The sequence below is a fragment of the Sciurus carolinensis genome, chromosome 3, assembly GCF_902686445.1.
Source record: "Sciurus carolinensis chromosome 3, mSciCar1.2, whole genome shotgun sequence".
NCBI classification, from domain to species: Eukaryota; Metazoa; Chordata; class Mammalia; order Rodentia; family Sciuridae; genus Sciurus; species Sciurus carolinensis.
The window spans coordinates 40,975,359-41,003,089 of record NC_062215.1 but is presented as its reverse complement, the minus strand read 5'-3'; the positions used below and the strand labels follow the sequence as shown (position 1 = coordinate 41,003,089).

The 27,731-nt window shown below is 49.4% G+C and overlaps 1 protein-coding gene across 12 annotated transcripts in view; it reads left to right on the top strand.

Moving 5' to 3' along the window:
- Tom1l2 (target of myb1 like 2 membrane trafficking protein) overlaps positions 1 to 27,731 on the top strand; it is a 113,080-nt gene extending 85,349 nt beyond the window's left edge. Inside the window, exons 8-17 of one of the 12 annotated variants that reach the window (XM_047543991.1) lie at positions 6,328 to 6,461; positions 8,799 to 8,847; positions 9,490 to 9,613; positions 11,043 to 11,160; positions 12,026 to 12,101; positions 14,400 to 14,447; positions 20,706 to 20,765; positions 22,942 to 22,978; positions 23,792 to 23,936; positions 25,051 to 27,731. In XM_047543991.1, the coding sequence (XP_047399947.1) occupies positions 6,328 to 6,461; positions 8,799 to 8,847; positions 9,490 to 9,613; positions 11,043 to 11,160; positions 12,026 to 12,101; positions 14,400 to 14,447; positions 20,706 to 20,765; positions 22,942 to 22,978; positions 23,792 to 23,936; positions 25,051 to 25,057 (798 nt within the window). In that variant the 3' untranslated portion in view covers positions 25,058 to 27,731. Of the gene's footprint in view, positions 1 to 6,327; positions 6,462 to 8,798; positions 8,848 to 9,489; positions 9,614 to 11,042; positions 11,161 to 12,025; positions 12,102 to 13,403; positions 14,090 to 14,135; positions 14,223 to 14,399; positions 14,448 to 16,260; positions 17,617 to 20,705; positions 20,766 to 22,941; positions 22,979 to 23,791 lie in introns of those variants that run through there. The other 11 variants (XM_047543990.1, XM_047543989.1, XM_047543985.1 and 8 more) reach the window with 11 other exon arrangements.

Below are 27,731 nucleotides of genomic sequence, written 5' to 3'. Positions count from 1 at the left end.
CGCCTATAATCCCAGCAACTCAGGAGGCTGAGGCAGGAGGATCACGAGTTCAAAGCCAGCCTCAGCAAAAATGAGGTGCTAAGCAACCCAGTGAGACCTTGTCTCTAAAATACAAAAATAGGGTTGGGGATGTGGTTCAGTGATTGAGTGCTCCTGAGTTCAGTCCCCCGTACCCACCCCACCAAAAAAAAAAAAAAAAAAAAAATGGGAGGCAGGATGCCTGGAGTTAATGAACACAGTAATGCCTCTCAAGCCAGGTGTTGACCCCACCGCTCCCTGAACTGAGAGAGACTTTCTGGGCTGTTAGTTCAACACCACACCTATGCTCAGGTTTCCTCTCAGCATTTTGTACTAGTGCCCACCTGGGTTTTTTTCACATCCCTAATGACAGACTATTCCCACAGCCCCTGAATGCACTTTATTTTTAGATAGGTGTCTTGGTTAGACTTTGAAAACAGCAAAGGTAGAGAGAACATGATTTACAAATCACTGGGTGCACATTCTCATTCTCCCACTGATGAGCCAAGTCTTGCCAAGCAAATCACTGGCCCTCTCTCAATCTGCTTCTCTCTCAGTGGCCTGAAGTGATTGCTTTTACCCTGAAGGTTCCTGGCACAGGGCTGGGCTCAGGCAAGTCCTCCACAAGTTGTCACTTCTGCAACCATTGCTAGAAAGTTCTTCTGCACCCGAGCTCAAGTCTGTTTCCCTGAGGCTTTGACCCTTGTCTGTCTTAGACAACAGAACAAAATGAATTCCTTTTTCACGTGATGGATCCTTAAGTATTATAAGATTGCCACGGACCCTGCCCACTGCCCAGTCTATGCATGGAACAGGTGTGGCTCCTGCAGCTCACGTTGTAGATGAGCAGGCAGCTCTTCAGTGTCACAAGTCAGAAATTGTCAAATGGAGAGCTTCTATCATCTAAAACCCTGCCCGTCTCCTTGTGCGACTGTTGAGCCATAGCCCCCTAATCCTGTGCATGGACGCTTGACTGGAGGCCCAAAATGTGAAACTGCATCTGTCCCTGCTAAAGCACATGCCCTTATCTGCAGCTGAGTGCCACTTTCTGGGGTCTTGAAAGATTCTGATTCCATCATCTGATGCCCTCTCCCTCTTAATTTAGGCATTTGAACTTTGCCTTCAATTAATAATAACTTTTAATTAATACAATGGTGTAAAAAAAATGGACATACTTCAGTGGCCATTCATCGGATAACAAAAGAAGCAATCTCCGTATTGTTTCTTCAAATAGCAGATGGTATATCCCTCCTTGCTTCTTGCATCTGATTTCAACAAAGAATGGCCAAAGCCATTTTCTCTAGAGAAATCTAGTTTATTTTACATGTTGCACTTCATTATTTCCCCTTTCTTGTCAACAGACTTTCTTCTCCCTCCCAACACCTTTGCAGCAACAGAACAGGCTTTTAGGATCTTATTCCATGCTTCATGAAACTGGAAGAAGGTTCAGGGGAAACCCACAAGGATGATTAAAAGACTTTTGTAGGCTGAGGTTGTGGCTCAGTGGTAGCGCGCTCACCTAGCATGCGTGAGGCACTGAGTTTGATTCTCATGACCACATATAAATTAAATAAAAGTCCATTGACAACTACAAAAATATGGAAAAAAAGACTTTTGTGAGGTGGGGCTGAGACTGTCCCTTGAAGAAAAGAAAGACTCTGAGATTAATTAGACAGAAAAGAGGATATTTAATATGGTAAATAGATTCTGATAGATAGAGTACTTTTGTACAAGTGACCAGCTGTCCTCCCCCTCTGTTGAGAACCGGAAATAGGATGCTAAAGCTGAAATTTTTAGCACTGAAGGAATTCCTGTCCAGCTTTCCAGTTTTGTGGAAAGGGTGATCTGGGCATGCTATGAGCTCTTGTACCTCAGACCTACAAGAGAGTTGCTCTGTCTCCTTGAGGTTTAGAGGTGAAGGGAGACTGGGAAGTCTGGAACTGAGTCTGCCATAGGTCTGGCTTAGATGACACTGGGAAGACCATGTGGGTGGCCATCTGGTGTGGTGGTGGCAGAAATCTTTTTTTTTTTTTTTTTTCCTGTTTTGGTGTTGGGGATTGAACCCAGGGGCACTATACCACTGATCTATACCCCCATACCCCCAAACTTTTTCTGTTTTCTATTTTGAATAAGGGTCTTGCTAAATCACCAAGGCTGACCTCAAACTTGCATCCTCCTGCCTCAGCTTCCCTAGTAGCTGAGATTACAGGTGTGCACCACTGTGCCCAGCTTTTCTTACTTTATATATATAGAAGTTATATATAGACACAATGCCTTTATTTTTATGCAGTGCTGAGGATTGAACCCAGTGCCTCACACATGCTAGGCAAGCACTCTCCATTGAGCTACAGCCCCAGCCCCTTTTTTTCCTTTTTGAAACAGTGACTTAAATGCTTTAGAACCAAGAATAAAAACTTTTCAGAGACCCCAGAGACCCTGTGGGCCTGTCTCTGGATGAAATGCTTCAGGATGGAAGCCTGTGAGGCTCTGCCAGTGGGGTGAGGACCAGCTCTGCTACCAACCTTCAGGAAGGCAGTGGGGAGGAGGCAGCAAATGTGAGGCTATAGTGGATGTTTCTGGCACTTAGCATCCATGAAACCTCTATATTCTATACCTTTGGGTCTCATTCTTCCTCCAAGCTGAGGTCATAATGTTAGTGCCTCAGAAATCCTCTAGCACTTTCCAAACAGTATTTGAAAGTAATGGAACTCTTCCTTCCACAAATAAAATTCTACAGAGAATGGCAACATTTAACATAGATAAAAGCAGAGTTGCCCTGGCTACCCTGGGGCACTTCAGTGACACTGTATAGCACTTCCCCCTTGTTATACATGTATCCGCCCCCTTAGTTTATGCAGGGAGAGTATCAGGGCTGTGGCTTGCTTATCCACTCATGGCCACTTGCTGCATGCTGCTTGATCTCAGTACCCAGCTGGAACTTTGAGGGGTGAGAAAGAGATGAGCCCTTGCCCTCTCCCTTTCAGTGCTCTTGGTGCTTGAGGGTTTGTAGTCATGCTTTCAAGACACTCCTTGCAGCCTGCTGAAAAGTCTGGAGCATCTCTCTGTATCCAGGGGGACACCTCAGGCCTGCTTTTGTCCTGAGACTTCCACTAGTTCAGGGCGGTGGTAGGACTGGTCATCACTTAGAGGCTGGAGGCTCTGCCAGAGGAGCTCTGACGTCAGTCTGACTTGGCAGCTGCGGTTGAGGTATGCTTAGAATGCTGTGAGAAAATGATGAAAATAAGTGTCTGGGGCTCCCCAGAAAATATTCTGAGTGGACAGGGAGATGGTAAAGCTGGCCCTGTAGAACACTGATGGTAGACTACAGGTGGTAGTATATTTACTTTGCTATATATGTTTAAATTTTACATGATGAAATACTAGGGTGGGGAAATACCCTATGGTCTTGAAGGAAGAATGGGAATGATGGAAAAGAAAGTAGGAGACATTACAGGCAACAGAACTGCTTCTCAGCAACCCCTAAGCACAATGGTGAGTGCCTGAGGCCACCTGCTGTCCTAGAAAGTCTCAGGGGTTAGGGGTGTGTTAGGGGTTGGTCTCTGGTACTCCAGCTTCTGGAGGACCTTAGAGCTATTTCCCATGACGTGTCCCCCAACACTTCTTGACTTGTAGGTCTTATGCCTTGTAGTGACAAGTGACTGACTTTCTTCCTTGCCCTGCCCCAACCAAGTGCAGCCAGGACTTGCTGCTTTACCACAAGCACCAGACAGGGGCCATGTTTGCCTGCCCTGGGCTTCTGCGATGGGGTCTGCCTTCACTGGAAGACTCCTAGGAATGATCACTTAGGGTAGGAGTCTTGGGAAAGCCAACACTGGAGTCTATTTAGAGAAAAATCTGAAAGGGTTCAGATACTGGCTTTCCTTCCCCTGTGACCAAGAGAGTCTGACAGCACCATTCTGACTGAGGGCAGAACCAAGACAAATGGCAGCATTGTCATGGCCAGAAAGTCAGGGCCCAGCAAGATGACCAGGCCCAGGGTCAAGGAGTCTCCAAAGAAGCTTTCTGTCAATGTGAAACCAAATTCATGAGCACCTAGCTGCACAAATCCAGGTTCTTTCTGCCTTGAAAAATGCGATTGTACTCAGGTGATTCTGGGTTGATCCATGTGGGTCAGGTCTCCTTCCCCAGCTATTCCCATTTTTAGAAAAGGACCCCTGGGACTGAGCATCAGGAGGAGAGAGAGCCAGAGCAACCCATTGAGATCCCTCCTGTTCCTATCTGAAGGATCAGGCCCAGGACACACAGGCCTCGTAGCAGTGAAGTTAGAAATGCTGTCTGATACCTAGGACTGAATGTGGGCTGAGGGAATGCTGCCTGTCTTCCTCTCTCCCTCCCTCCCTCCTTCCATTCCCTTCCCTTCCCTTCCCTCCCTCACTCCCACTCTCTCTCCCTTCCTTCCTTCCTTCCTTCCTTCCTCCTCCCTCCCTCCCTCCCTCCCTTCCTTCCTTCCTCCCTCCCTCCCTCCCTTCCTTCCTTCCTCCCTCCCTCCCTCCCTTCCTTCCTTCCATAGCATTTGAAAAGTGCTCTCTTTGTGTCTGTCACAGTGCTGGGGAAATAGGAAGAGCCACATGGAGCCTTGGTCTAGAGTGGGAGGCTGATTTGGGACCCAGCAGTGGTAATCCTGAGGCAGCCTCTGTGTTGCCAGGTACTGGGGAGCCTGTGGAAGGGTTGCCTTGGATTCCCTACTTTGTTAGTTTGACCACCTTGGTGATCCAGTTCAGCAGATGCCCTTTGAACTTCTTCAGTGTGCGCAGCTCAGTGCCCAGCATAAGGACATCCATGGATGGATAAATGACAGCATCCCCTTCAAGAAGGTTATGATCTGGTAGGAGAGAAGACCTAGCCAAGGCAGTCAGAGAATGCAATGAAAGCAAGAGCTAAGAGTAGATCACTTTTGTCTGCTGTGAGTAGATAGTTACTTCTGCCAGACATGTTTTCAAACAGGTAATTCTGAAACCAAGCTGCAGGAAGAGACATTTCATTCCTTAACTCACTGACTCATCAGCTCCCTCCAGTGTCTGGGTAGGCGGGGACAGCATCTTGGCCCTACATTTGCCCTGGTAGCCTGTTGAGACTTGGAGCTTTGTCCACAGGCAGCTTATGTGGTCAGTTGAGGGGCCAGCCTGACAGGCCTGCCACTGATCTCCTCCTTAGCATCCTCAGTCTGGCATATAAGAGGGCAAGGGGCCCTGGAAGGTATTTGAGGAGGCTCTATAAGCAAGTTTAAATGAGAGTGACTGTTCTGAGGCAGGGGAGGCTCATGGGAGCCAGGCCATAAAGTATAAGACTCTGTCCTCAGGGGACATTGCTTCCAAGGGTTGAGAGGCTCCTGTGGTGACTGGGGGCATATGAATGTCATCTTTGGCCAGTGGAAGTTCTGTGGGAGCTGGTGGAGCTTCCAAGACCTGTACAAGGTGACAGTTGTGCCACCACAAGGTACCTAATACAGTCATAAAATACATTTATGCTGTTGCTGGCAGTACAAGTAAACCGATGTCATCTTTTTTGGAGAGCCTTTGTCTATTACCAGTCAATATTCTAAAAGACCATACATACTATTTCACTCAAAAATTCCCCTCCGCAGGAACTCAGCCTGTGGAAGAGCTTGCCCAAGTGTACAAGCATGTATGTGTGCAAGTATTCATTGCTACATTATTTGGGTGGGCCAAACAAAGAGAGACCACACATGAGTCACATGCCCAACATGGCAGAATGGTGAGCTACATTATAGTGCACATACAAAAGGAATAAGTCATTCTGTTCCCAGGGATGGGGAAGGGTCTGAAATATTTTGTTGAAGGGAAAAAGCAAGCCAGAAAGAATCACATTTTTGCAAGCACATATGATTGTGTGTGTGTGTGTGTGTGTGTGTGTGTGTGTGTATGTGTGCGCTTGTGTATTTTTATTTCCTTTAGTGCTGGGGATGGAATCCAGGGCCTTGCTCATGTTAGGCAAGGGCTCTACCAGTGAGCTACAACCTCAGCCCCTAAGAATTGCATTTTTATATTTTAAAAATTACTTGTACAAACACATGCTCATATTCACACAACAATAGTCTGTACATGTGGACACTTGTCCATCTACTAAAAAAATACCCGTTTCCTGGGGTGGGAGGGGCAGACAGTGAAGAGGGAGCTTTTTCCTTTGCATTCCGCACACGTCTGGTTTTATGAACAAGCATATACTCCTTCTGTGACTTTTAAGAATCAGTACAAATCTTTTCAAAGGCAATAGAACGTGACAAAAAGCGTTCCCAGCAGGCTCTGCAGAGGTGCCTGTGTTCCCTAGGAGCTGAACAGGACCTGCCGGGCCATGCAGCACCGCATCGTGGAGCTCATCTCCCGCGTGTCCAACGAGGAAGTCACTGAGGAATTGCTGCATGTCAATGATGACCTCAACAATGTCTTCCTCCGCTATGAGAGGTGGGAGCCAGAGTCCTTTTTGTTTTTTTCCCTTGAAAAGATTGTTGCCATAACAGAGGGATTTCTTTGATAAACAAAGGGGAGAGAGACACATGCAGACAGACAGAGATTAGAGTTGGAAAATACTCATCAGAGATGCTAATTTGTTCCCCTGGATGACAGAGAAAATGCTTCTTGTTCTCCTGGGAACAAGCAGCAGGAAGTTGACGTGCAGAATTCACTCTGCCCTTTATAAGCCTCAGGCTGCTCTGCTTCCCCCCATGACCTGCCCCAGGGAGAACCAGGACTGGGGGGTCTGGGCCTGGAGTTTCTGCACCTGCTCCTTTGATGATCCTTTGAATTTGAAAAGGATTAAAGGGGAAAAAAATCACTACTAAGAAAAAGGATTTCCTCTTTCCCATCTTGTAAAAAGAAAAAGAGCTTTCTTTTTGTAAATGTCAGCGTGTCTAGAGTGTTCTGGAGAAGCAGGCAGGGTGTAAGTGCCAGAATGCTGCTGCTGCTGTTTAAGGAAACACACACATTCTTTTCAGTTCTTTCTGCAGCCAAATCACTTTTCGGCTTGAAGTAAAAAACTTGAAAATTCTTTTTCTTTTCCAAAGACTTCTTCAAGACAAAGTCCAAAACATCTTATTTGGACTGGTTTCAAGTAGGAGGTGCAATGTCAAATGCAGTTCCCATCTCTGCATCATGATGGATGCACTTGGGCTCTCCTGAATGAGCCAATGTCAGGACCAGAAAGACCTCCACCAGGCCAATCTTCTCCCATTAAAGATGAGGCTCAAGAGGGCGGGGGCAGCAACCTAAGTTCCCTGGAGATTTGTTCTGGCCCGTATGTCTACCAGCTGATTATGGTTTACTGTGTGGGTTAGTCAGGAAGACAAGGACCTGGCGTCCATTAGGATCAAGGGGGACGAATATTGCATTTGCATCACCCTTTGAGGTCTCAGAGGATGATGTGGTGGTTGTCACATTCTTGGGTTGCTTCAACTTCTAACCATGGCAGTAAGGATAGATGGTCCTATACCCATTTGACAGATAAAGACACCTCTGCAGTAGGAATGTGGGACCACCCTATGGCCCCCCTGTCTACCAGTGGGGAGCAGATCCATGTCATTCTGATTCCTACCCTGAAGCCCCTTTGTCTTGTCAAGTGGTCTTAGTTTCCCTATGCTAAATGAGCTTGGGTTTTGACCTGTTAGATTAATTTAAGCCTTAGGTAGAATAGAATAATGGGAGCTAATATGGGCCTTGTCATCCACAAGCCCACAAGTCCCAGTGTTGCAGAGAACTCAGAGGTACTACGGGACCAGTGGCCCTGAGGTACTATCCTGTTGGTCCCTTGAAGAGAGTGTGGGAGAGGTAATACCCCAGGATGGAGAGTTTTTCAGACATATTAACATCTCTGTTCTCTTTATAGAACACTGTTGAAAAAAAAAAAAAAAAACACAAGTTTTTCTTAAAACTGTGGTGGATACACACTGCCCAGCCAGATCATTCCTCTTGGGAATTGCTTGTCACCAAGTACTGACCTAGAAAGTTGGCAGCAAACGTGGAACAGTGCACCTCCCTAAAGCCCAGTTTCTCAGGTTCTATCTGAAGAAAGTCTCTGAGCTACCTCTTTGCCCACAGTGTTAGGAGCTTTTAAATATGGTGCCAGACAGGAGCTATTGTCCCCTACACACATATACACATCCCAACTGCTCTTGCATTCCTACCTGGATGCATTCCTGGAGGATGACTTGAGTGTGGCAGAAGGGACACTTTCTGCAGTTGCCCACAGGCAAGTCCCATCTGCAGCCATCTGCTGACAGTGCAGAAGAGATTGGCCCTGGAAAGGCCAGCCCACCCTGCCCTCCTAGCAGCCTCTGGGTGGTTGGTCTAAACCTCCCCACAGCTCTGGCAAGCCTTTTCACAAGGCCTTGGCTATGGCCCTGTGCCCATGCCTTCCTACCTCCTTTCATCCAGAGATGAAGGTGGGGTAAACTTAGCCACAGGAGCAGAAGTAGGGAGGGGTCTGCAGTTAGTGCCTGACTTTGTAGATGGGTATGCATCATGATGCCTCTAGGGAAAGTGGTGTTGACCCCACCTCCCCTCTAGGGGCCAGCCTCAGGGTACCTATGGGAGAGGCAGAGAAGTTCATCCTCCTGTGGGGTGGGAGCCCCGTGCAAAGCAAGGTATATGTGGAGTCCACTCCCCTGCTCCCCAACTGGGACTGGCTGGTCCCCTCTCTGGAGCCTCATCCTCTGCTGGGTACCTAGAGCTCTTCACAGGACCATGAACATGGCAGGCCACACATGGCCTCCTCATTCCTTACTTCTATTTTCCCTTCCTCGTTAGGTTCCAGCGATACAGGTCGGGTCGATCAGTTCAGAATGCCAGCAATGGAGTAAGTATACCTTTAGAATTCCCTGTACTCTTGAGGCTGTCCCATCACACAGACCTTACCCAGTTTGGGCCTCCCTTCTAGTTTTTCTAACTGGGGCTAAAATGTCTAGTTGAAGGCAGATGGAGAAAAGCTAGAGGGCACCCTGGATGAGACAGTGGCAAAGAAACCCAAGTCTAGAGCTCCCAGGACAGTCACCATTCTGGTGACTCAGTGCTGCTGTCTTTTAATTGGGGAGCAGGGGGAGGCCAGTGGTGGGGCTCACTGACAGTCTGGGCCCACCATGATCCTGAAAGTGGGTGAGGGGAACCACCTTGCTCCTACCTATGTAAAAGCATGGGTCCTGGCCTTTTTTTTTTTTTTTTTTTTTTTGGTACTAGGGATTGAGCACTTTACCACTAAGCTCCATCCTCAGTATTTTTAAATGATTTTTACTTTTTAAAATTTTGAGACAGGGTCTCACTGAGTTGTTTAGGGCCTTACTAAGTTGCTGAGGCTGGCCTTGAACTTGGAATCCTCCTGCCTCAGCTTCCTGTGCCACTGAGATTACAGGCATGGGCCACAGCACCTGGCTAGGTTCTGGCTTTTACCTTGGAGCACAGCCCAGGGAATGGGACCTCACTGCCAATCTCAATGTCCCAACAGGTGCTGAATGAAGTGACTGAGGATAACTTAATAGACCTGGGCCCTGGCTCTCCTGCTGTGGTGAGCCCAATGGTGGGGAGCACGGCACCCCCATCTTCCCTCTCCTCTCAGCTCGCAGGCTTGGGTGAGTGTTGCACAGCTCTGTAAAGAGGCTGCCTATGGCTATTGGGCATCCCTGACAGGCTATGTCTTTCTCTGTTGGAAGGCCAGAAGAGAACCATTTGAGTAATCCATAAAGATGTATTTCTGAGTTCTAGCCAAGTGTACCATTTTCAACTTGTAACTTCTTTTCCTAATCTGAAGTTTAAACCTCAGATTTAAACCTGTGATGGCCAAGCTAGCATGTTGGTTTCAGTTCATTAACTGTTTGGAACACAGGTTTAATGCTAGATCCACATCATGGCCTAAAAGATGAATCTGTGATTGACTGACAATGTCTGCAGTGGGCTGAGAAATAGGTGATGGAGGCACTGACAATATTTGCTCTCCTAAAGTGTTCTGTTTTCCGAAACTTGCTAGAAACTCCCCTTTTTTCCATAGTAAAAGTGTGTATATGACTCTCTAGATTCTTCATTTATACCAGATGATATCAATTTATAACAAAATTATGTTAACATAAGTAATAAGCATGACCCTCAAAATTATTCTACTTTGCTTTTCTGTTTGCTTTTCTTGGAATACTTCTCTACCTTCAGTTCTTTTCAATTGAATTAAACTTATTTAATAGCCTATCAGTTGCAGCAATTCTAGCACCTCAATATTTCTGTATCTGTGGCCATTTCAATATTTTCTGTGTCTATCTCTCTATTGTAACAGATTTCTCTGCCTTCAATCCATCCAGCTATGTCCACCAGATTTAATACCTAACATTCAAAATGGATTCTGCTGCCTCCCTTCTTAAAAAATGTCTATCATTTTCTCAGTCACCCTTTACCAGGCATTTAAGGCTCGTTCTGGCCACCTCCTACCTGTCCCCCAGGCTCCTCCTCTACTCCTCTTTCCCACAAGTGCAGACACTTCACAAAGTCTCACCTTCTTCTTCTCCCCCTACTGCAGCCCCACTCATCCTGTAAGGCATCCTTGTGTTGGTTTTGAAGGCCTCTCAATATCTTAAGCCAAGTACTTTGTCTGACTGTCCCTTTCCCACCTACTGGGTGAGCTTCTTGAGGCCATGGACCAAGTCAGGTCCTACTAGGTCCACTTGAGATCTGGCTCTGAACTTGTGGGGACCTAAGAAGTACCTGCCAAAAGAGTAAATAGTCCAGATTCTTAGATATTATGATTGAGTAAATAAGGAGCACCCTGAGAAGGGCACTAGCGGGGTCTCCACTGTCTTGCCACCAGCAGTCTCCCTAGCATTCATGATACCTCTTTCCCTTCCTTGAGCAGCCCAGGGTTAGAGCAGCCTCAGTTCCTCCTGTGCATGACTTAGTGCTGAGAACAGTCCAATCCCCCCACAAACCCTTCTCCTGCCCCTCTGGCTTTGAGGCCCCCATCAGGTCCACAGCCCACATTCTGTTCTCATCTGCCTTTTATTTGTTTTGTTGTCATAGACTTGGGGACAGAGAGCGTCAGTGGCACCCTCAGTTCACTCCAGCAGTGTAACCCTCGTGACGGCTTTGACATGTTTGCCCAGACTAGAGGGAACTCCTTGGCCGAGCAGCGTAAGACGTATGTGGGGCCCCTTCCTATGGCTCTCTAAAGATATTAGGGGGTAAGGGGGAGTTGGCCCAGGCCTGATCACAGGCCAACACAAAGAAGTCTTTTGTTTACCAGATCTGAGACTACCAGGAACTTTAAAATATGGCTGTGGGGACTTGGCATTCACTGCAGATACTAAGTGAATGCCAGTACCCCCACTCTCTCCAGCCCTTGGGGTTGATTGTAGTGTCATTTCTCCTGTCAGTCACAGAACTCTACTCTTCTTTCCTGCAGACACCACCTCCCTCAGCTTCAGTCTCTAGAGAAACTTGGACACAGTGGGGGGACAGCCAAACAGGGACCAAAGTGGGTTCTTAGCAGGGAGATTTAACCACCTAAAAAAAGCCATCAGGGCAGAGGCTTCTCTGACAGCAGCTCTGGCAAGGATAAGCCATATGGAATTGGGGGAGTTGGTTCCAAAATAGACAACCCCCTGCATCTCAGGGAGGCATGGAACATGCTTTGAGCTTTCTTTTCAACCTAAAGGCAGATTGCTGCTTATAAAATAAGAGTTAATATTACTTTGTCTCTATCTAACCCCTCCTGAGGAGTTCAGAGCACTTCTGACATCCTGCCATTGAGCTACAGAGGGGCCCCAGTGTTGATATTCAGAAGGATGTTGAAACGCACTGTCTCCAGAAGTCTCCTGGTCCCAGAGGAGTTTAGAGTGAGCTCACGCTAGAGCTAGGCTTCCTCACTCCAGCTGCAGGGAGTTGGCCCAAGGCTAAGGTCACACCTGAGGAAGGTGTGATGAGATGGAAAGTGATTGCAGGTCACTGCCCTGGCCCCACAACTCCTGGGGGAACTCACTCTGCCTGTGCTGCTTCATCCCCAGGGTCACCTATGAGGATCCCCAGGCTGTCGGAGGACTTGCTTCTGCACTAGACATTCGGAAACAGAGCTCAGAAGTGGTAGGTCTTCAACCCTGATTTTCTGCCCAGAGTCTTCTGGAGGGAAAGTTGACATTTTGGTAAAGCAGATGATCAGTTCAACAGAAACTGACTTGTGTAAATAGTAGGGATATGCTGGGAGAGAGACCCAAGGGACCTGTGTGTCACCAGGCAGTGCCTTATTAGACTTTCCTCACCCCGTGAAGTGATGCTCCCATGATACTCATGATACTCAAGAGGAAACAGACCCAGAGAGGTGAGAGATGGACTAAGAGATACCCAAAGGGCAGGATGCACATAGCCAACCCATCCTAGGAGTGTCTGACTCCAGAGCCCCTGTTCTCCTACTGAGGTAACTCAAGTGCTTGGAGTACAGGTCTCTTGTGACCAGTTGGGCCTCTCCCTTCATGTTATAGTGCCTGGGGTGAGCAATGTACTGCCAAAATAATGGCCCTTCCATGGAAGGCAAATGCTAATCTGAACCACCCCTCTGGTGACCATTGGTATCTAGCCTGGCCAAGCAGTAACCGGCCCTAGGGAAGGCATTTGAAGTTCAGGAGTTATTTGGGGAGCTGGAAGGTCAGGAGTGTTTGGGAGGGTATCCTTGAAAGCTCTGGGTTGGGGAGGCACTTTGAAGTGGAGCATGACATTTGCATGAGCCCCAAAACACAGCTGTGGTTTCTATAAGATTTCAGATCACTGAAGGGGAAAGGATTTATGTCTAATGCTTCTCCAGAGATTTTTCTCTTTTGAACCTAGCTAAGAAATGTGTGTGAATGCATGCCATTTACAGGGACAGGGAGAAGAAGGGCTCTTGGGACAGCTGCCTACAATAGCTGGAACTCCTGTCAGGAGGCCAGCTGGACTAAAAGAGGGCAGTGCCCACCCATCCACTGGACAGAAAGATTTGCAAAGGACTCTTTGCTTCTCAAATACCAATTCTTAGCCTCCTGCAACCGGTGTCCAAATGGGTGCAAGTCAGGCAGCATGGCAGCTGCCTGGCATCTATATGTCCTTTAGGGGAAGGGATTCTTTCCAGCTGGCCCAGCCAACTTGATCTGAAGATATGTGTCCCTTTGCACTAGCCACAATGGGGCGCTGAAGAGCCAACCGGCTGCCTCAGGTTCTCAGCACCCTCCCCCTTTACAGAAGCCATCCCAACTCCTAAGATGCCCAAATCCATGCAGTGGTGGTGGTTCTTTCTCAGTTCTTTGGACATCCTCCTACCTCATCCAGGCAGGGCATTTGAGAACCAGGATGGGGGCCTTTTAGCATCCTTCCTGGAGAGGATGCCTCCCTGTCTGACCCTTCCTGTTTCCTCAGCTCTAGTTCCAGGCCCTGCCTGGTCCATGCCAGCAAGCGTCCTGCACACCCTGCTGTTAGCAGTTCCCCAGGCCTGGATCTGAGTCCAGGTGGTGGGGATGACTCCTCGTCCTCTTGCCCTTCACCCTCTGGGTGCGTGGCTTGGACCGGCTCCCTGTTTTCAAAGGTCTTGATGACTCCAGCATGTTTTCCACGTGGTGGTAGGAAGATTGCTTTTCATGCTTACTGCTCACTGGGGCGAGGCTCAGCCTTAGTGACACAGGGCAGCAGGGCACATGTTGGCTGTATGTGTATGAATACATCACTGCAGACTGCCTTGTCCCATCATAAGCCATTCTGATTTAGAAATAAAAACTGGGCCAAGGGAGAAATTCAGAACAATAAAGACAGGTAGAATGTTGTATAGCCACACTGCCACAAATAAAATCCTACCATGTCCCCTTTAAATGTTTTTATCATTTAAAAAAGGCAGTAGGGCTCACAGAGATTTTCCAAGTACCCAGGAGTAGTTGGCATGAGTATTTGTATCCTGTTGGGATTCATAGCTACTAAAATTTTCTTCTCTCTTCCAGGCAGGTAAGAGGGACATGCCAGAAATGGGGGTTGGGGGTATCAGGTCACATTTCCTTATGTGACAAACAATAAAGTCTGAACAGTGACTTTCCTAATATGTGCTGTGACTTCTTTATCTAACTCCTTTATCATGGGGCTTGCGTGACTTTTCTTTCTGAGACTTTTCTGTCCTCGGCCCAGCAGAGAGGGAAAGGTGGGGACTCTGACCTGGAGCCCATAGACAGCTGGCTCATGACCCAAGGAATGGTGAGGAGCCACAACTGAGCCGAGTCCACTGTCCACCCCAGCCCTTTACCTGTGTAACAGTCGATGCCTTCCTCTTGCCACCTGCAGGGCCCTTGTGATCCAGCAGGACAAGGCCATGCTTGCTTCTTCTGATGGGGGTGCCAAATTTCCCCTCCTGTCTTTGTATAATCTCCTTAGGCCACAGACCTCCAGTTCCAGAAGTATCTTCTCTGGTTCTCTGCTGAGGTCTGTGCCCGTGGGCCTTCTGGGTCTGTGACAATAGCAGGAGTGAGGGGAGGGCTTTTCCTTCCTTTGACTGTCTCTGGAGCTCCCGGCAGTATTCATTTTTCCAAGATGAGCACAAGTCACTGTGGACTTTACTTGGGAGGAGGTAGTTCTGAGGCATCTGGCCCATCAAAGAAGGCCCTGATAGATTCTAGTGCCTAAAAATCTGGCAGTCCCAGATTTGGTGGACTTATATAAATCAGTTATTTACATCCTCCAGGTCTCCCCAAAGGACTTGAGACCTCTAACAGAAATGCACACAGTAGGAACAGAGTAAAAAGAAAATAAAGCTATGAGGAGCTTAATATAAATGCAGTTATGCCAGGTGCACTGGCACTTGCCTGTAATCTCAGCAACTCAGCAGGCTGAGGCAGGAGGATGACAAGTTCAAGACCAACCTCAGCATCTTAGTGAGACTCTGTCTCAAAATGAAAAATAAAAAGGGCTGGGGATGAAACTTAGTGGTAGAGTGCCCCTGGGTTCAATCCCCAGTACAAAAATAAATTTAAAAAATAAATATTTTTTTAAAAAACCCACAGTTCTCATGTATTGGAACTTGGAGAGAGGGAACATGTAGTGGTACATGGAGAGAGGGTGACCTCATCTCAGGCCACTTGCCTCAGAGTGACCATTTCACCCCCAATACAGAAGCCGAAGCTCTGGGTCCATGTGGTGGGGTCATAAGAGAGAATTCAGAGAAGGGAAGCTGGTGACAGAAGTGGAAACGTTGGCCTCTGCCCTCCAGGTGGTTGGGGTAGGGTCAGCCTATGGCCAGGGGAGGGGCCCAGAGAGGATCAGCAGGTTCCAGATTGCAGGCAGCATGGAATACCTACCTTAGCAAGGACTTGGCCAGGCAAGGGACCACATAGAGCCATAGATGTGAGCTTTGGCTGTGATGTATGCGTAGCCACAGTCCACACCTGTCCTAAGTGAGTAGGTTCCTGCACCAACCTCCAAGGCCATTTCTAGAGATGGGCTGGCCTGGCCTCATTTGCTTCTTTAGGAATAGGCTGAGCACTGGGCCCAGGTTTCCTAGAGACCGTGTCTACTCCATTGTCCAAATTGGGAAGATCCAGCTCATGTGCCCTTGTGCCTACTAATCCTGCAAAAAAGGATACTGCCCTCCCAAACTACCCTGAGTATGTCCTTGGCAGTTGGCAGTGGCACCTGCCTCTGCCCCATTCCCATATAGAGCTCCACTTTCTGACTTCTCAGAAGCAAACCCAACTAACAGCTAACCTGGTGTCTTACCTGCCTGCAGTTTTTTTCCCCCTTTTAAACAATGTATATTAATTGCTTTGCCTTATTCCCCATAGTGTAGAAACTCTGAGTCTTTCCAAACCTTCTGAGTACAAATTCTTTACATGGAAACTTTTTGTACTATTGAGTTTGACTAGAGGCTTTTCAGATTATTTCTCCCATTCAGTTCGATTTCAGTATTGTAGGGAGAGTTTCACAGCTCCTCTGGAAACAGCACACCTGAGCTGCAGACTTGTTCCCATTGCATTGAAAATTGGATGGGTAGGTCTTTTTGTGGTCTTGGAACTATGGGAAGCTGCAAAGGGGTGCCTCACCAGGGCCTTTCTCTCCTGGGACTTCAGGTGTTGGGATGTCCAACAGAAAGGTTAGTTAACCGTGCCAGGTTCATTGCCAGTTGAAAAGAAATGAGATCTGATATGAGCCAGGGCTCCCTCCCCTCCCCTCTGCCATGGGGCCTTTGGGTCTTTCAGCAATTCCTGGCTGGCGATCAGCTAGGGATGTCTCGCATTTGCAGGATGCAGCAAGGAAGAGGCCTTGGAGTGAATAAATATAAGTCAAAGCAAGACCAGAAGCAGGTTAGTCAAAAAGAGACTGCTGTTGCAGAAGCCTAGCTTGGGATTAGATGCCTCAAGGCCCCTCCCACTCAGGACAGATATGATCAGTATCCCTGGGAGACCCCCAGACACAGCACACCAGAGGTTACAGGGTGCTGGCTGTGGCTAAGCAATTGGCAGCACCTCTCCTCCTTCTCTGACTTCTAAAGCAGAGTTGCCCCTTCCTACAGCTCCAGATGAGAGTCAGCCCACACAGGATAGCCCATCCACCATTCAGATTCAAACCTGCTGCCTTGGTATCCCAGATGCCTGCTTCTCTTTGCATTCTGAAGATGGACAGGACTGATATAAGCAGTGTGTTGGTCCTGCCAGCCCAGCCTGCCTGTCCTCACAGGGGTTAGCTTTATAAAGGTCTTGATATCTGTGGGAGGGTGTTCTGGGGTAGCTCCTTTTTTTTTCTTTCTCTCTCTCTCTGTACATCTTTTCTTCCCCTCGGCTCCCTTGTTTAGTGTACAGTCTTCTTCAGGCCTCTTGGACCAGCCCAAGAAGATGCTAAAACCATGGCCTGTTAGAGCCAACAGTCTTCTTAGGGACCTCCTGGGCCATTTAACAGATGAGGATGCTGAGGCCTCCCAGGAACCTGGTGCCATGCCTAAAGCCACAGGGCAAAGACAGAGTCCCCTAAGACCTAAAGAAGCAGTGCTTCTTTCTCTTGCCATGCCCCCACCGTCAGCCTGAAGATGGGAGTTTCCTCTCCCTCTCAGCCTCTGAGTTCATATTTTTATGGCAGTGTACATGTTTAGTCTGGGTGTGATAGCACTACAGGGACTTGACCCTGTTGGAATACTTGAGCTGCTTAGTTTATATAGCTTATATTTTGCTTCCAAACACAAAGTCAACCCCTCCCTTATATGAAGTAATCTCATTGATAACCAACACCCTGGCCCGTCAGTGCTTCATGCTTTGAGGCCCAGTGCCTTTCACTGTAAAGTCATTTCTAATAATCCAACCTCCTTGGATGTCTGAATTAGAAAATAAAAGACCAACCTGGAAGGTAAGAGATCCTGAGTCATGAGTGTTGACAATCAAATATAACTTGGCAATCACCTTATTTCTCAGATGAAGCAACTGAGGCCATGCCTTGCTGAAACCCTTGCTTCTACCTGTCCACCCAAATTTCTGAGGCTTCTTATGAGAGAAGAGGCCAAGCATGGTGGCACACACCTATAATCCCAGCTACTCAGTAGGCTGAGATAGGAGGATCGCAAGTTTAAGACCAGCCTCAGCAACTTAGTGAGGCCCTAAGCAAGTTACTGAGACCCTATCTCAAAAAATAAAAAGGGCTGAAGATGTGACTCAGTGGTTAAGTGTCCCTGGTTCCATCCCTGGTACAAAAAGAAAAAAAAAAAAAAAAAAAAAGAGGCTGAAGAAACAGACCCAGAGAAGTAATTCACCCAGGCCAGACACCAGAAAGGGCTACTTCCCAGCTGGGAACCCAGCCCCAGTTGTTACCTGTGCTTTTTTGCTCATCCTCCTAGGATTTGATCTGGAGGCAACCATTTCATAGACATACACACGATTCACCCAGATACATCTAGTAAAGGGAATAGTGGTATCCCCATGACCCAGCTTATGAGGAATTTTTTTTAAGGGATAAGGAGTTTCTCAGATGTCAGCATTTATTTTCTGAGTATACTGGTTCTCAAGATTAATCCTCAAAGAAAATTGTAGCATGACCCCAACTTCAGGGGATTTATTTATTTTTGCTTGTTTAGGGATGGAACTGAGGGCCTCACATGTGCTAGACAGGTGCTCTGCAACTGAGCTACACACCCAACTCTCCATTTTAATAGTAGTAACAACAACAAAAAAATATATAAGAAAAAAAATTTTAAGCAAATGACTTTTTTTCCCCCCCAGTACTAGGGATTGAACCCAGGGGCACTCTACCACTGTGCTATATCCCCAGCCCTTTTTATTTCTTATTTTGAGACAGAGTCTTGCTGAATTGCCCAGGCTGGCCTCAAACTTGAGATCCTCCTTACCTCAGCCTCCTGAATTGCTGGGATTATAGACATGTGCCAATATACCTGGCTAGGCCCGTGACTCTAAATGACTTTTTTCAAGTTTTGACAAAACATTGAAAAGTTCAGTGGTAGAATGCTTGCCTAGCTTTGGGTGTGAGACCCTGGGTTCCATCCTCAGCCCAAGGAAGGAAGGAAGGAAGGGAGGGAGAGAGGGAGGGAGGGAGGGAGGGAGGGTAGGAGGGGAAAAAAGCTCAGTACACAGTCTCAGTTTCTTCTAGGTAGATTGAGGCTGGATACATATTTAAAGGACCTATGTGTGCTCTGGTAGCTGTTGTAGGTTGGTTTTCTCTTTGGGGAAGCTGCTGACCTTAACGGGGACTTGGCATGGCATGTGTCCTCCCCAAGCCAGGTGTTCTGACTTACAGGCATCCAGATCATAAAAATTTGGCATCTCCTGTTCCAGGAACATGTCAAGGCAGAAGGCCTTCCAGCCAGCGTCACATAGCAGGTGGCACCTGCTGGGCCCTGCTGCTCTTTGATGGGGAAGGTGGGTGCCCACCTTAGGCACTGTTGGCACCGCCATCGGGCATTCATGTCCCCACCCCGAGTGAGTAATCACATGTTTTCTGTCCCTAGGATTCATGTCAGGGTGGTAAGAATGCCCTGGAATTTTTCATTTCAACAATCTGAAGTCCCTAAGTAAGTGTAAGGAGCAACATGGCAACAGAGAGAAACTCCCTCCTGTGGTCAGAGGTTAGCTCTGGTCTTTCTGAAAATGCTCATGGGGTTGCCCATGTTGGGCTGAACTTAGGGCATAGCATGACTTGGAGCCAGGGGTCAGCCTAGCTCACTGGGGGAGGGAGTGAAGCGCTCCCATGACCCTGCAGACACCTGCTCAGTGTGTACCCAACCTTCCCCCAAAGGCAACAGATGTTAGCTTCCAGGACTAGAACTGTCACATCAGGGCTGGTGATATAAGTACTTTATTCTTTTCCTTTGTTATGTTAGTTTTTAGACTTGGTTAATGCTGAAGCAGTCCTCTTATTGCTTTTTTAACTTTATTCTGACCCTGGATCATGACATTAGGGTGTAGCCACTATAGACAGAGTGGTGAAGTTTTTTTCTAAAAAGAGTGGACTAGCAACTGAGCCCCCTGGAGAGTACTGCCCAGACCCAGGGAAGTAATGAGGCAGGTCAGCCTGATTAAGGGTCATCACCTCATTTGTCTAGGCTGGGAGCCAATGTTTCATGAATGTGGCCTCTAGGGGGTTAAAGGTCACCTTCACTTCTTATCACGTCATACCTGACAACAAATATTTTTAGCTTACACATATTTTTCAGAATCTTTGCCCCCAGTGCCTGTGGCATGGGTGGCCCAGGTCTAGTGACTGCTCAGGCACCTGTGAGGTTTCTTAGGGAGCTCTGTCACCTCCCTGGCACCCTGGCTGCCGCTCCCCAGTCCTCAGCAAATTTCTTTTCTTTGACTACTGAAGCACAGACAGTCATTGAAAGCTATGAAGAAAGGATGAGACTAAAGGAAGCTGTTGAGTTCAGGGCTGCTATGTGATTTTTTTCTCTATAAAGAGACACAAAGAAGACTAAAGCCCCATGGTCCTTTTTGTCATCAAAGCCCTGGTTTGGGCTGTATTTGGGCTGTTGGTGTCAAAGCGTGCCTACCTTCTATCTGCCAGGCCGCATCTGGGCTGATGGAGCACACACCTCCCTCCTCTTCCTTTCCACTCAGAAATGCACCCAGATGCATTCTGCAACACATTCAACTGAGTATATAGCACCCAGATGTCTCCTGGGATGGAGCTGCCCTGCCCTAGATCCTGCTCTGGTCCTGCATCCGGCTGCCACACACCCTCCCTGTGGCATCGGGGACACACTCCTGGCTCCTCAAGTCACTCCCTGAATCAGGCTTGACCTAGAGCAGTCATTTCTCCTGCAGTCATGGCCAGTTAGTTGAAAATCAACCTGCAGCACCAGCGTGTTCCTGAGATTAAAAGGTGCTTTGCGTTCCAAGGGCAAGAGACCCCATGATTGAAGGGCAGATACAAGTAGTCAAAAAGTTATCCATTTCAAGAACGCGTACTGCCACCTTTCCTGCCACTGGCCCCTGCCAGTCAGCCCTGCTTCTTATAATTTGCCATTGCTTTCCTCACCTGCCATTTCATATGTGGCTGCCCTGTGCTGCCCATGCGTGCCATGCCAATTGTGTGGTTTGTTTTTGTTTTTGTTTTGTTTTGTTTTTTTGCTCTGTGTATGTTTTGGTTTCGTTTGGGGTTGCTTTTGACGATTTACTTTGTTCCGGTGTTCTGTCTTCTCTCGCCTGGCTGTGTGGGGCTACCTGGCCCCGCTGCTTGCCGCCTCCATAGATCCCCGTTGCGCAGCCCTCTGTCATGGACGACATTGAGGTGTGGCTCAGGACGGATCTGGTGAGACTTGACTTTTATATTTTGTGTGTGGGGTGTGGCAGGGCAGAGGCTCTTCTGAGGACAGGCCTCGGGATGTGCCACCGTTAAGGTGGGTGGAGGAGGGAGGTCAGGGTAGACAGGGATGCTGTAGTCCCCAGCTCATCGAAGCTTAGTTTCCTCTTCAATATAGCCTAGACCAGGGTGCTGCCTGCAGCCAGCTCCAGGCCTGGGAGGCCACCATGATAGATGCCAGCTCAGGGCACTGTCCTGCAGTGTGGGCAGGTCCCCCCCAGCACGCTACCACCCATGAGAACAGCCGGCTCCTAATATGCACTTGCTTCCTCCCCACTTTTTCTTTCAATTTCAAGGGTATGTGCGTGCTGAGGGCTTTTAGGGGAGTATTTTTGTTTTGTTTTGTTTTGTTTTGGGGATTTTCCTTTTTATTATTATTTTTATTTTTTGACAGTGCTGGGGTTGGAACTCATGGCCTTGTACATGCTAAGCACACACTCTACCACTGAGCTACACCCAGCCCTTATTTTTTTTTTTAATTTTGAAATATGCACACAGGTGAGCAGGGTTGTTTTAAATTCACAGTCCTCCCTCTTCCTGATATCTTCTAGTATTTTGGATTTAAAAGAACCCCTCTTCCGCTTGGGGCTGGTGTTGTGGCTCAGTGGTAGAGTGCTTGCCTAGCATATGTGAGCCATTGGGTTCGATCCTCAGCACCACATGAAAATAAATGAATAAATAAATAAATAAATAAAATAAAGGTGCTGTGTCCATCTACAACTAAAAAATATTTAAAAAAAAAAAGAACTCATCCCCCAAAAGCCATTATCTCCAACCTATGAGACAGGGTGAGAAGCTGAGGGTGTTATGAATCTGATAGTGGTAACAGATCCCTCCCTTTGTTCCTTACAGAGTTCTTTCACCCTCAACAGCCCTGGGAAGTGGCTTTCTCAGGGTCATGGGCTGGTTGGACTCTGGCAGATCTGGAGGCACCTGATCTCTTCCTCCTGGCTGTCTCCTTGTTGGGGGATCTTCCCAGAGCATTACCCCATGGCTGCTTTAATCTCAGGGTCAGCCTGGTGGCTGTGACTGATCACTCGGCCACCTCTTACAGGAGAACAGCAGGCCTCAGATTGGGGTTTCTCACTGCTTCCTCCCTGGGATGCCAGGCTTTCCAAAGACACTGCCAAGGGAGGCAGCCACCTAGCAGGGAGGTGCCAGGGGAGGGAGAAGAGGCCCCATGACATCTTTCCAAAGGGAATGCCTGGAAAAGAAATAGCTTTCCTCTCAGAAGCAAAGAAAGAAGGGCCAAGGCCCTTAACCTTATAAGGGGGACCCCCCAAGGTCCAAAAAAAGGAAAGCGACCTGTTCAGCAAGGCTACAGAACAGGTCAGTGGCAGGGATGGGAAGGGACCCAGGCCTCCTAACCCAGTGCAAGGTTTTTCATTCCTGATAGCCCCCCTTCCTGATGAGGCCTCTGCATGTGCTGTGTTCTCCAAAGAAAATTCAGTGTGATGTGCTTCCATTTTTACGTGTGCACACAGCCTCCATGGCCTCTTCAGAAGCCAGCAACTGGCATGGGATCTGGGCTGTGGGAAGAGGGTTGTGCAGCTCCCAGGAGGCTTCAGGACACTTCACAAGGGAAGCCTCCACTGCCCAAGCACCTCCTGAATGGCAGGCCAGGGGCTATCCAGGTGCTTTGCAGCTTCCAGCTGTTGGTGTGGACATGATCTTCCTAGAACCCCTGCACTGGCAGCGAGTATACCTTGCATAGAGGAGCACATAAGGGGACTCCAGTGCACCTTCTGCTCAGCCTCCTGTAGCCACCCCTGTCTCTCCCCAGAGCCTGAAGAGTGTCAGTGGGTGGGGCCTGCCCTCCTTGACCCAGGCCAGGACCTATCCTGCACCAATTTTGGATTTTTCTTTCTGGCCCTTCTGGGGAATCAAATCCTACAATCTATATAGCTTTTTGGTTTTCCTTTTTTTTCCAAACAAAAATTTCAGCTCTTCAAAAAGAGCAGTATTTTGCTATTACAGATATCTGGAAACAGAGAAATTAGAAAGTTTCACTTGGGCTGCCATGGGCAGTGCTGCTCTGAGTTTGGCTACAGGCAGGCAGAGGGGGCTGAGCAGTCAGGGTGGGGACCACCAAGCCCTAATACTTCTCTCTCTGCTCCTCCCACAGAAGGGTGATGACCTGGAAGAGGGAGTCACAAGTGAAGGTACAGTCCAGCCAGTGGCTTTGCAATGCTCCTGCTCCTGCCCCAGGCTCTGACACTATCACCATGGAACCTCTGTTGTCAGAGCCTCTGTGGGTGCCAGACCCTGAACCATTGCTTTCATGGGGGCTTTGGTCATGTCCAGTCTCAGGCAGATGCAGAGAGTGTCATTTCTCCCATCTTTAAGGGGAAACAGAGGTCAGGAAGAACACAACTTTCACAAGGTCATGGAGCTGGTGAACCCCCAGGTTCTCAATCTGTGCCCCACCTGTCCCTGCTCCTGTGGTCAGATGGCTCAGGATAGACCCACTGTGCTGGGTGACCCCCTTCCTTGGTGGCTCTTCAGCCCCTTCCTATTTCTGGTGAGGTGGGGCAGGTATTCCCTTCCAGTCTCAGTAGGAGTTCACTTGACTCTCCCTGCCCTGCCCCCAGTGCTGATGGAGGTGGGGAATAAAGTAGGTAGGTTTTCCAGCCCACAGGCCTTCATGGACCCTTCTCCCCATCTCTCCCCACAGTGTAATGCATGCAGCCCTCCCCACTCCCACTTGTCTTGCAGAAAGCAGAGGGGGAGACTGGGGTGGGGGCGTGGGGAGGGTTTCCCTGGGGCTGGTCCCCAGAAGCACCCATGCTCTGGCTGCTCTCCCTGTCAACTCTCTACCCCCTGGCTGGTGGCCCCATGGTGTTGTGCCAGCTGGAGCTGGAGGCATGGGAGTGCATGCTGGGGAGACACCTACTGGGAGATGTGGAGTGAGCTCTAAGGAACAGGTGGGCTGCACCCTCTGCCAACCCTGGCCCTTGTCTTGGTTTGTATTGCAGAGTTTGATAAGTTCCTGGAAGAAAGAGCCAAAGCTGCTGAAATGGTTCCTGACCTCCCCTCACCCCCTGTGGAGGCCCCCACCCCAGCCTCAAACCCTTCTGGCCGGAAGAAGCCAGAGCGGTCGGAGGATGCGCTCTTCGCCCTGTGAGCTGTTCTGCAGTTTGCCTCCACCATAGCAGGTTACGGCTTGCTCCCCCAGAGGACCCTGGGTACTGGCCACTCATCCCCACCCCTTACCTCCTCCTCTGCACACCTGTCTCTCCATGGAAACACCACTGTAAACACATCCCAGGCATCCCCCAGTCAGGGCCAGCTTTTACCACCTTTTCTCCAGGTGGTGGGACAGAGGCACTGCTGTGAGGCCCCGCTCTCCCCTACCCCACTAGGCTTCCCTGATTGTGTGTTCTCCCAGGAAGAGCCAGTGGCCTGGCCCCAGGTGGGGGAGCCCCAGGACAGTGTTCCTGAGCAGATCCCATGGACTGTCTCCTCCATCACCTGCCCACAGAGAAGAGGGTCAGGCCTCTGCCCACCACATGTGCCCTGCCTCTGCATGGTCCAGTGGCTTCCCTCAGGCATGCTGCCCACCTCTTCCAGAAAGGGTTTCATGCCACTGCCTCTGGAAGAGTAGGGCTCAGTTGGTTGTACTTACCAGCTCAGTCTCTGTCCATTGACTGTATGTCACCTTGTGACACCTTGGCACTTTACAGGGGGCTAGTGGGGTACCCACATGCGGGTCTCGTGTTCTTGACCCTCTCTCCACAGTCAGCTGCTAACCCAGGCCTTGTGCTCCAGCTGACTCAGCAGCTGAGCTTAGATCTGACTGGCCCCAGAAGGACCTGTCACTCGTGGTCAGGAGGGCAACATGCAACCTGTAGACAGTGGCCATGTGGCATGCTGATCAGGTAGCATTACCAAAAACCCTCTCGCCCCCTTTGCACACCCCGCACATTCAAACCCACATACATTTGGCTCTGGGTGTGCAGGAGGCACTGCTCTGACTTGCTTGGAAGTGACGCAGGTTTGCTACACTCCACACCTGGGGCTCTGGCCTGGCTTGTAGTAGCCTCCACACCCTACCTCCAGAGCCATCAGCAGACAGCACTGCACAGTGCCTGGAGGTTCCAAATGACCCAAGGGCCAGAACAACACTAAGGTCCCTGGCATGGGTCTTGGCCTCCTCCCCAAGCTATCCTGACAGCCTGACTTCCTCCCACCACACATGTCCCCTGGCCACTAATTTGCAGTCTCTCCCAAACAGACCTTGAAAGCTGACAGCCTGGGGCTAAGCGGATGGGGGCTGGTGACACCTGCTCCTGTCCTGTGTCCTCGCTGGTGTGTCCTTTGGCCATGAACTCACAGCGCTACCCAAGCCCTGGTCCAGCTGACAACCTTTCCTTCCCATGGAGTGGTCAGCCCTTCTCATCTGACAGGATGGCCCAGAGGATGCACCGCCAGAGCGCCAGCCCCAGCAGGGAAAGGAGGCCAGCTGCACACGTGCAGGGACAGTGACCAGGCTCTGGGAAGCATTTAGGGCCAAGACTGCAGTGAGGACCCTGCTGAATACCAGCAGGAACAGCCCCACCCCAGGATCCCATGCTCAGTCTAGTACCCCTCCAACCACCTCCAGAGACAAGGCCTGTGGTCTGGCTGGGAGCCCATCTGGCAGGACCAGCAGGGGATGTCAGTCCAGTTCTGTGGAGGATACCCAGGAAGCCCCTCCTCACAGCTTCCAGCCCTGTCCTCCTTGGAGCACATGTTAGTTACTCTTCTACTCTCTGCTCCCTGGCCCTCGGTCAGCACCTGCCCCCTCAGCATTTCTTGAGGACAGAGCTCCTGAGGCCTACTTAGATATAAAACTTCAAAAAGGAGGCTGACTTGAGTCAAGCTGAAGAGAAGGTGGCTTGGGTGGCCCAGAGGTCTCAGCTCTTTGAAAAGTCTGGAAGTCAGAACCCACCTTTGCCAGCCTGCCAGAGCTACAGGTGATGGCAGCCAGGTCACCTCCTTGCTTTGTGGAGGGTGCAGAGAGAAGGAGGGAGCTCTTTCTGAAGTGAGTGAGGCTGAGAAGGTTCCTGCTTGGGGTCCCCAGCAAAGCCCTGTGTACAGAGCTGTCCCTCAATCCCAGGTCCAGCTGGTTGGTGCAAATTGGAGAGGTTTGGCAGCCCTGTGGCAGCAGCTGGTATTGGACCCCTGTGGGCCAGCAGGAGGCACTAGCCATGCAGACTAGGTCCCCTGCCTTTGTGGCCTGGAGCTGGTGATTCAAACACCTGCTCATACATCCTGTCAGGAGGGAGTTTGCCCTACCTGTAGGCAGAAGCGACACAGGCCTGAGGCCCACACTGGAAGCAAGTATGGGTAGGTGCCCTGAAGGGCGCACTGCTAGGCTCTTGCAGGGCTGTTTTGTCTGAGATCTCTGGCTCCCACTCACACCCTGCCATCTGGGGAGCACAATTCTCAGGCCACCTGCTTAGGGGAGGGAGCAGAGCCCTGGTGGGAAAGCTGGACCCTGGCAAGCCACCAGCCTCAAGTGTTAGAAATCACAGATACAGTATGTACTTAATTACACTAAATTATTGCTGGGATTCCTCATAAGCACTAATTATACCTGATTATAGGTTAAAATATTTATTTTGTCAAAATATTTTCTTGGGGACATGTTTAACCTTTTTTGTGCTTATTGTGTGCTGAGATGTGAAAACTAACTATTTCCTCCTGCCTATCTTTTTGGCCAGCAGGCAACAGTAAATGGCACTATGTGCAGTTTGACCCCTGTGTGGTAGGCTCTGGCCTGCCTGCTGCAGAGTGGTGGTCCCTGCCCAGGTACATAGCAGTCTGGACTGTGGCCAGACTGAGAATGACCACTTGTTTATCAGTACATGCGGGACACACAGGGTTTCAGAGGTGAAAGGGCTCGTTGTCAGCCTGGGCCAGAGGGAAAGGTGACTGTCTTATGTCTATCCTCCCGTTTGTCTGTCAGCCCCTCTGTGAGTGACTGCGCCTTGGCTCACTGCCCTTCCCCAACCCCCACCCAGTGGTCTTAGGGCCTGTGCTGTTACTGCAGCCCCTCAGGAGGTGAGAACTGGGCACCCCATAGTATTTCTCAGCTCAGAGTGATGGCCAGGGCTCTGCAGGGCCCAGTGGCTGCAGTGCTCCTGTCCCTCTTCTTCCTTTCTGCCACTCTACCCCTACTCCTATTTCTCCTCCCTGGTTAATGCAGACACCCCTCTAGCTGGGACCCAACCTTCTGGATGGTTCAGGGTGGGTCATGGGCTTCCGAGGAGCCAGGTCAGCTCCCTAGCAGCTGGGGAAGAACACCATGAAGAAGTACTTGCTCTTAGCCCCTTGCACTGCCAGGTGGGCCTGTGAGATTCTCCATGGTCTACTGTCAGCCTGCTGTTGAGTCATGGGCTCTTCTTCCTGTTCACCCACATAGGGAAACAGTCACTCTCCCCAACCCATGAAGGAATATTTCTGCCCCAAAGATGCTTGGGTCCTGTAGTACCCGCCTCTCCCAGGCCCATCTCCAGCCCTTGCTGTCCAAAGGCGTTCAGGCCAGGCTTTCCTTCTGGCCACCAGACCCTAGGAGCAGCTGTCAACCCCTGCCTCATGACTGCTTTTGTCACAGTGTCCCAAATCTCCAGGTTCTCCTGGAGAACGGGGGATGGATCTTTATTTCCTGAAGTTTGCACTTAATTTGTGACTGTTCTAGGGATCCAGAAGAGGAATGTGTTGAGTCCTTCGTCCCCTTGTTCCAGAAGTCTGGTGTTTTTGTCACTGTCCTGTGTTTCTGTGGGTAGAGCTGGTTCTGGAGGGTGGGTCAGTGCTTGAACAGCTCAGAGGGACACTGGAGCGTCCACCTGCCCCACTGGCTCTCCTTCCAGATACCATCGCTCTAGTTTGGGTTCTTGCATGTAAAGTAATCTATAATAAATAAATACTTGA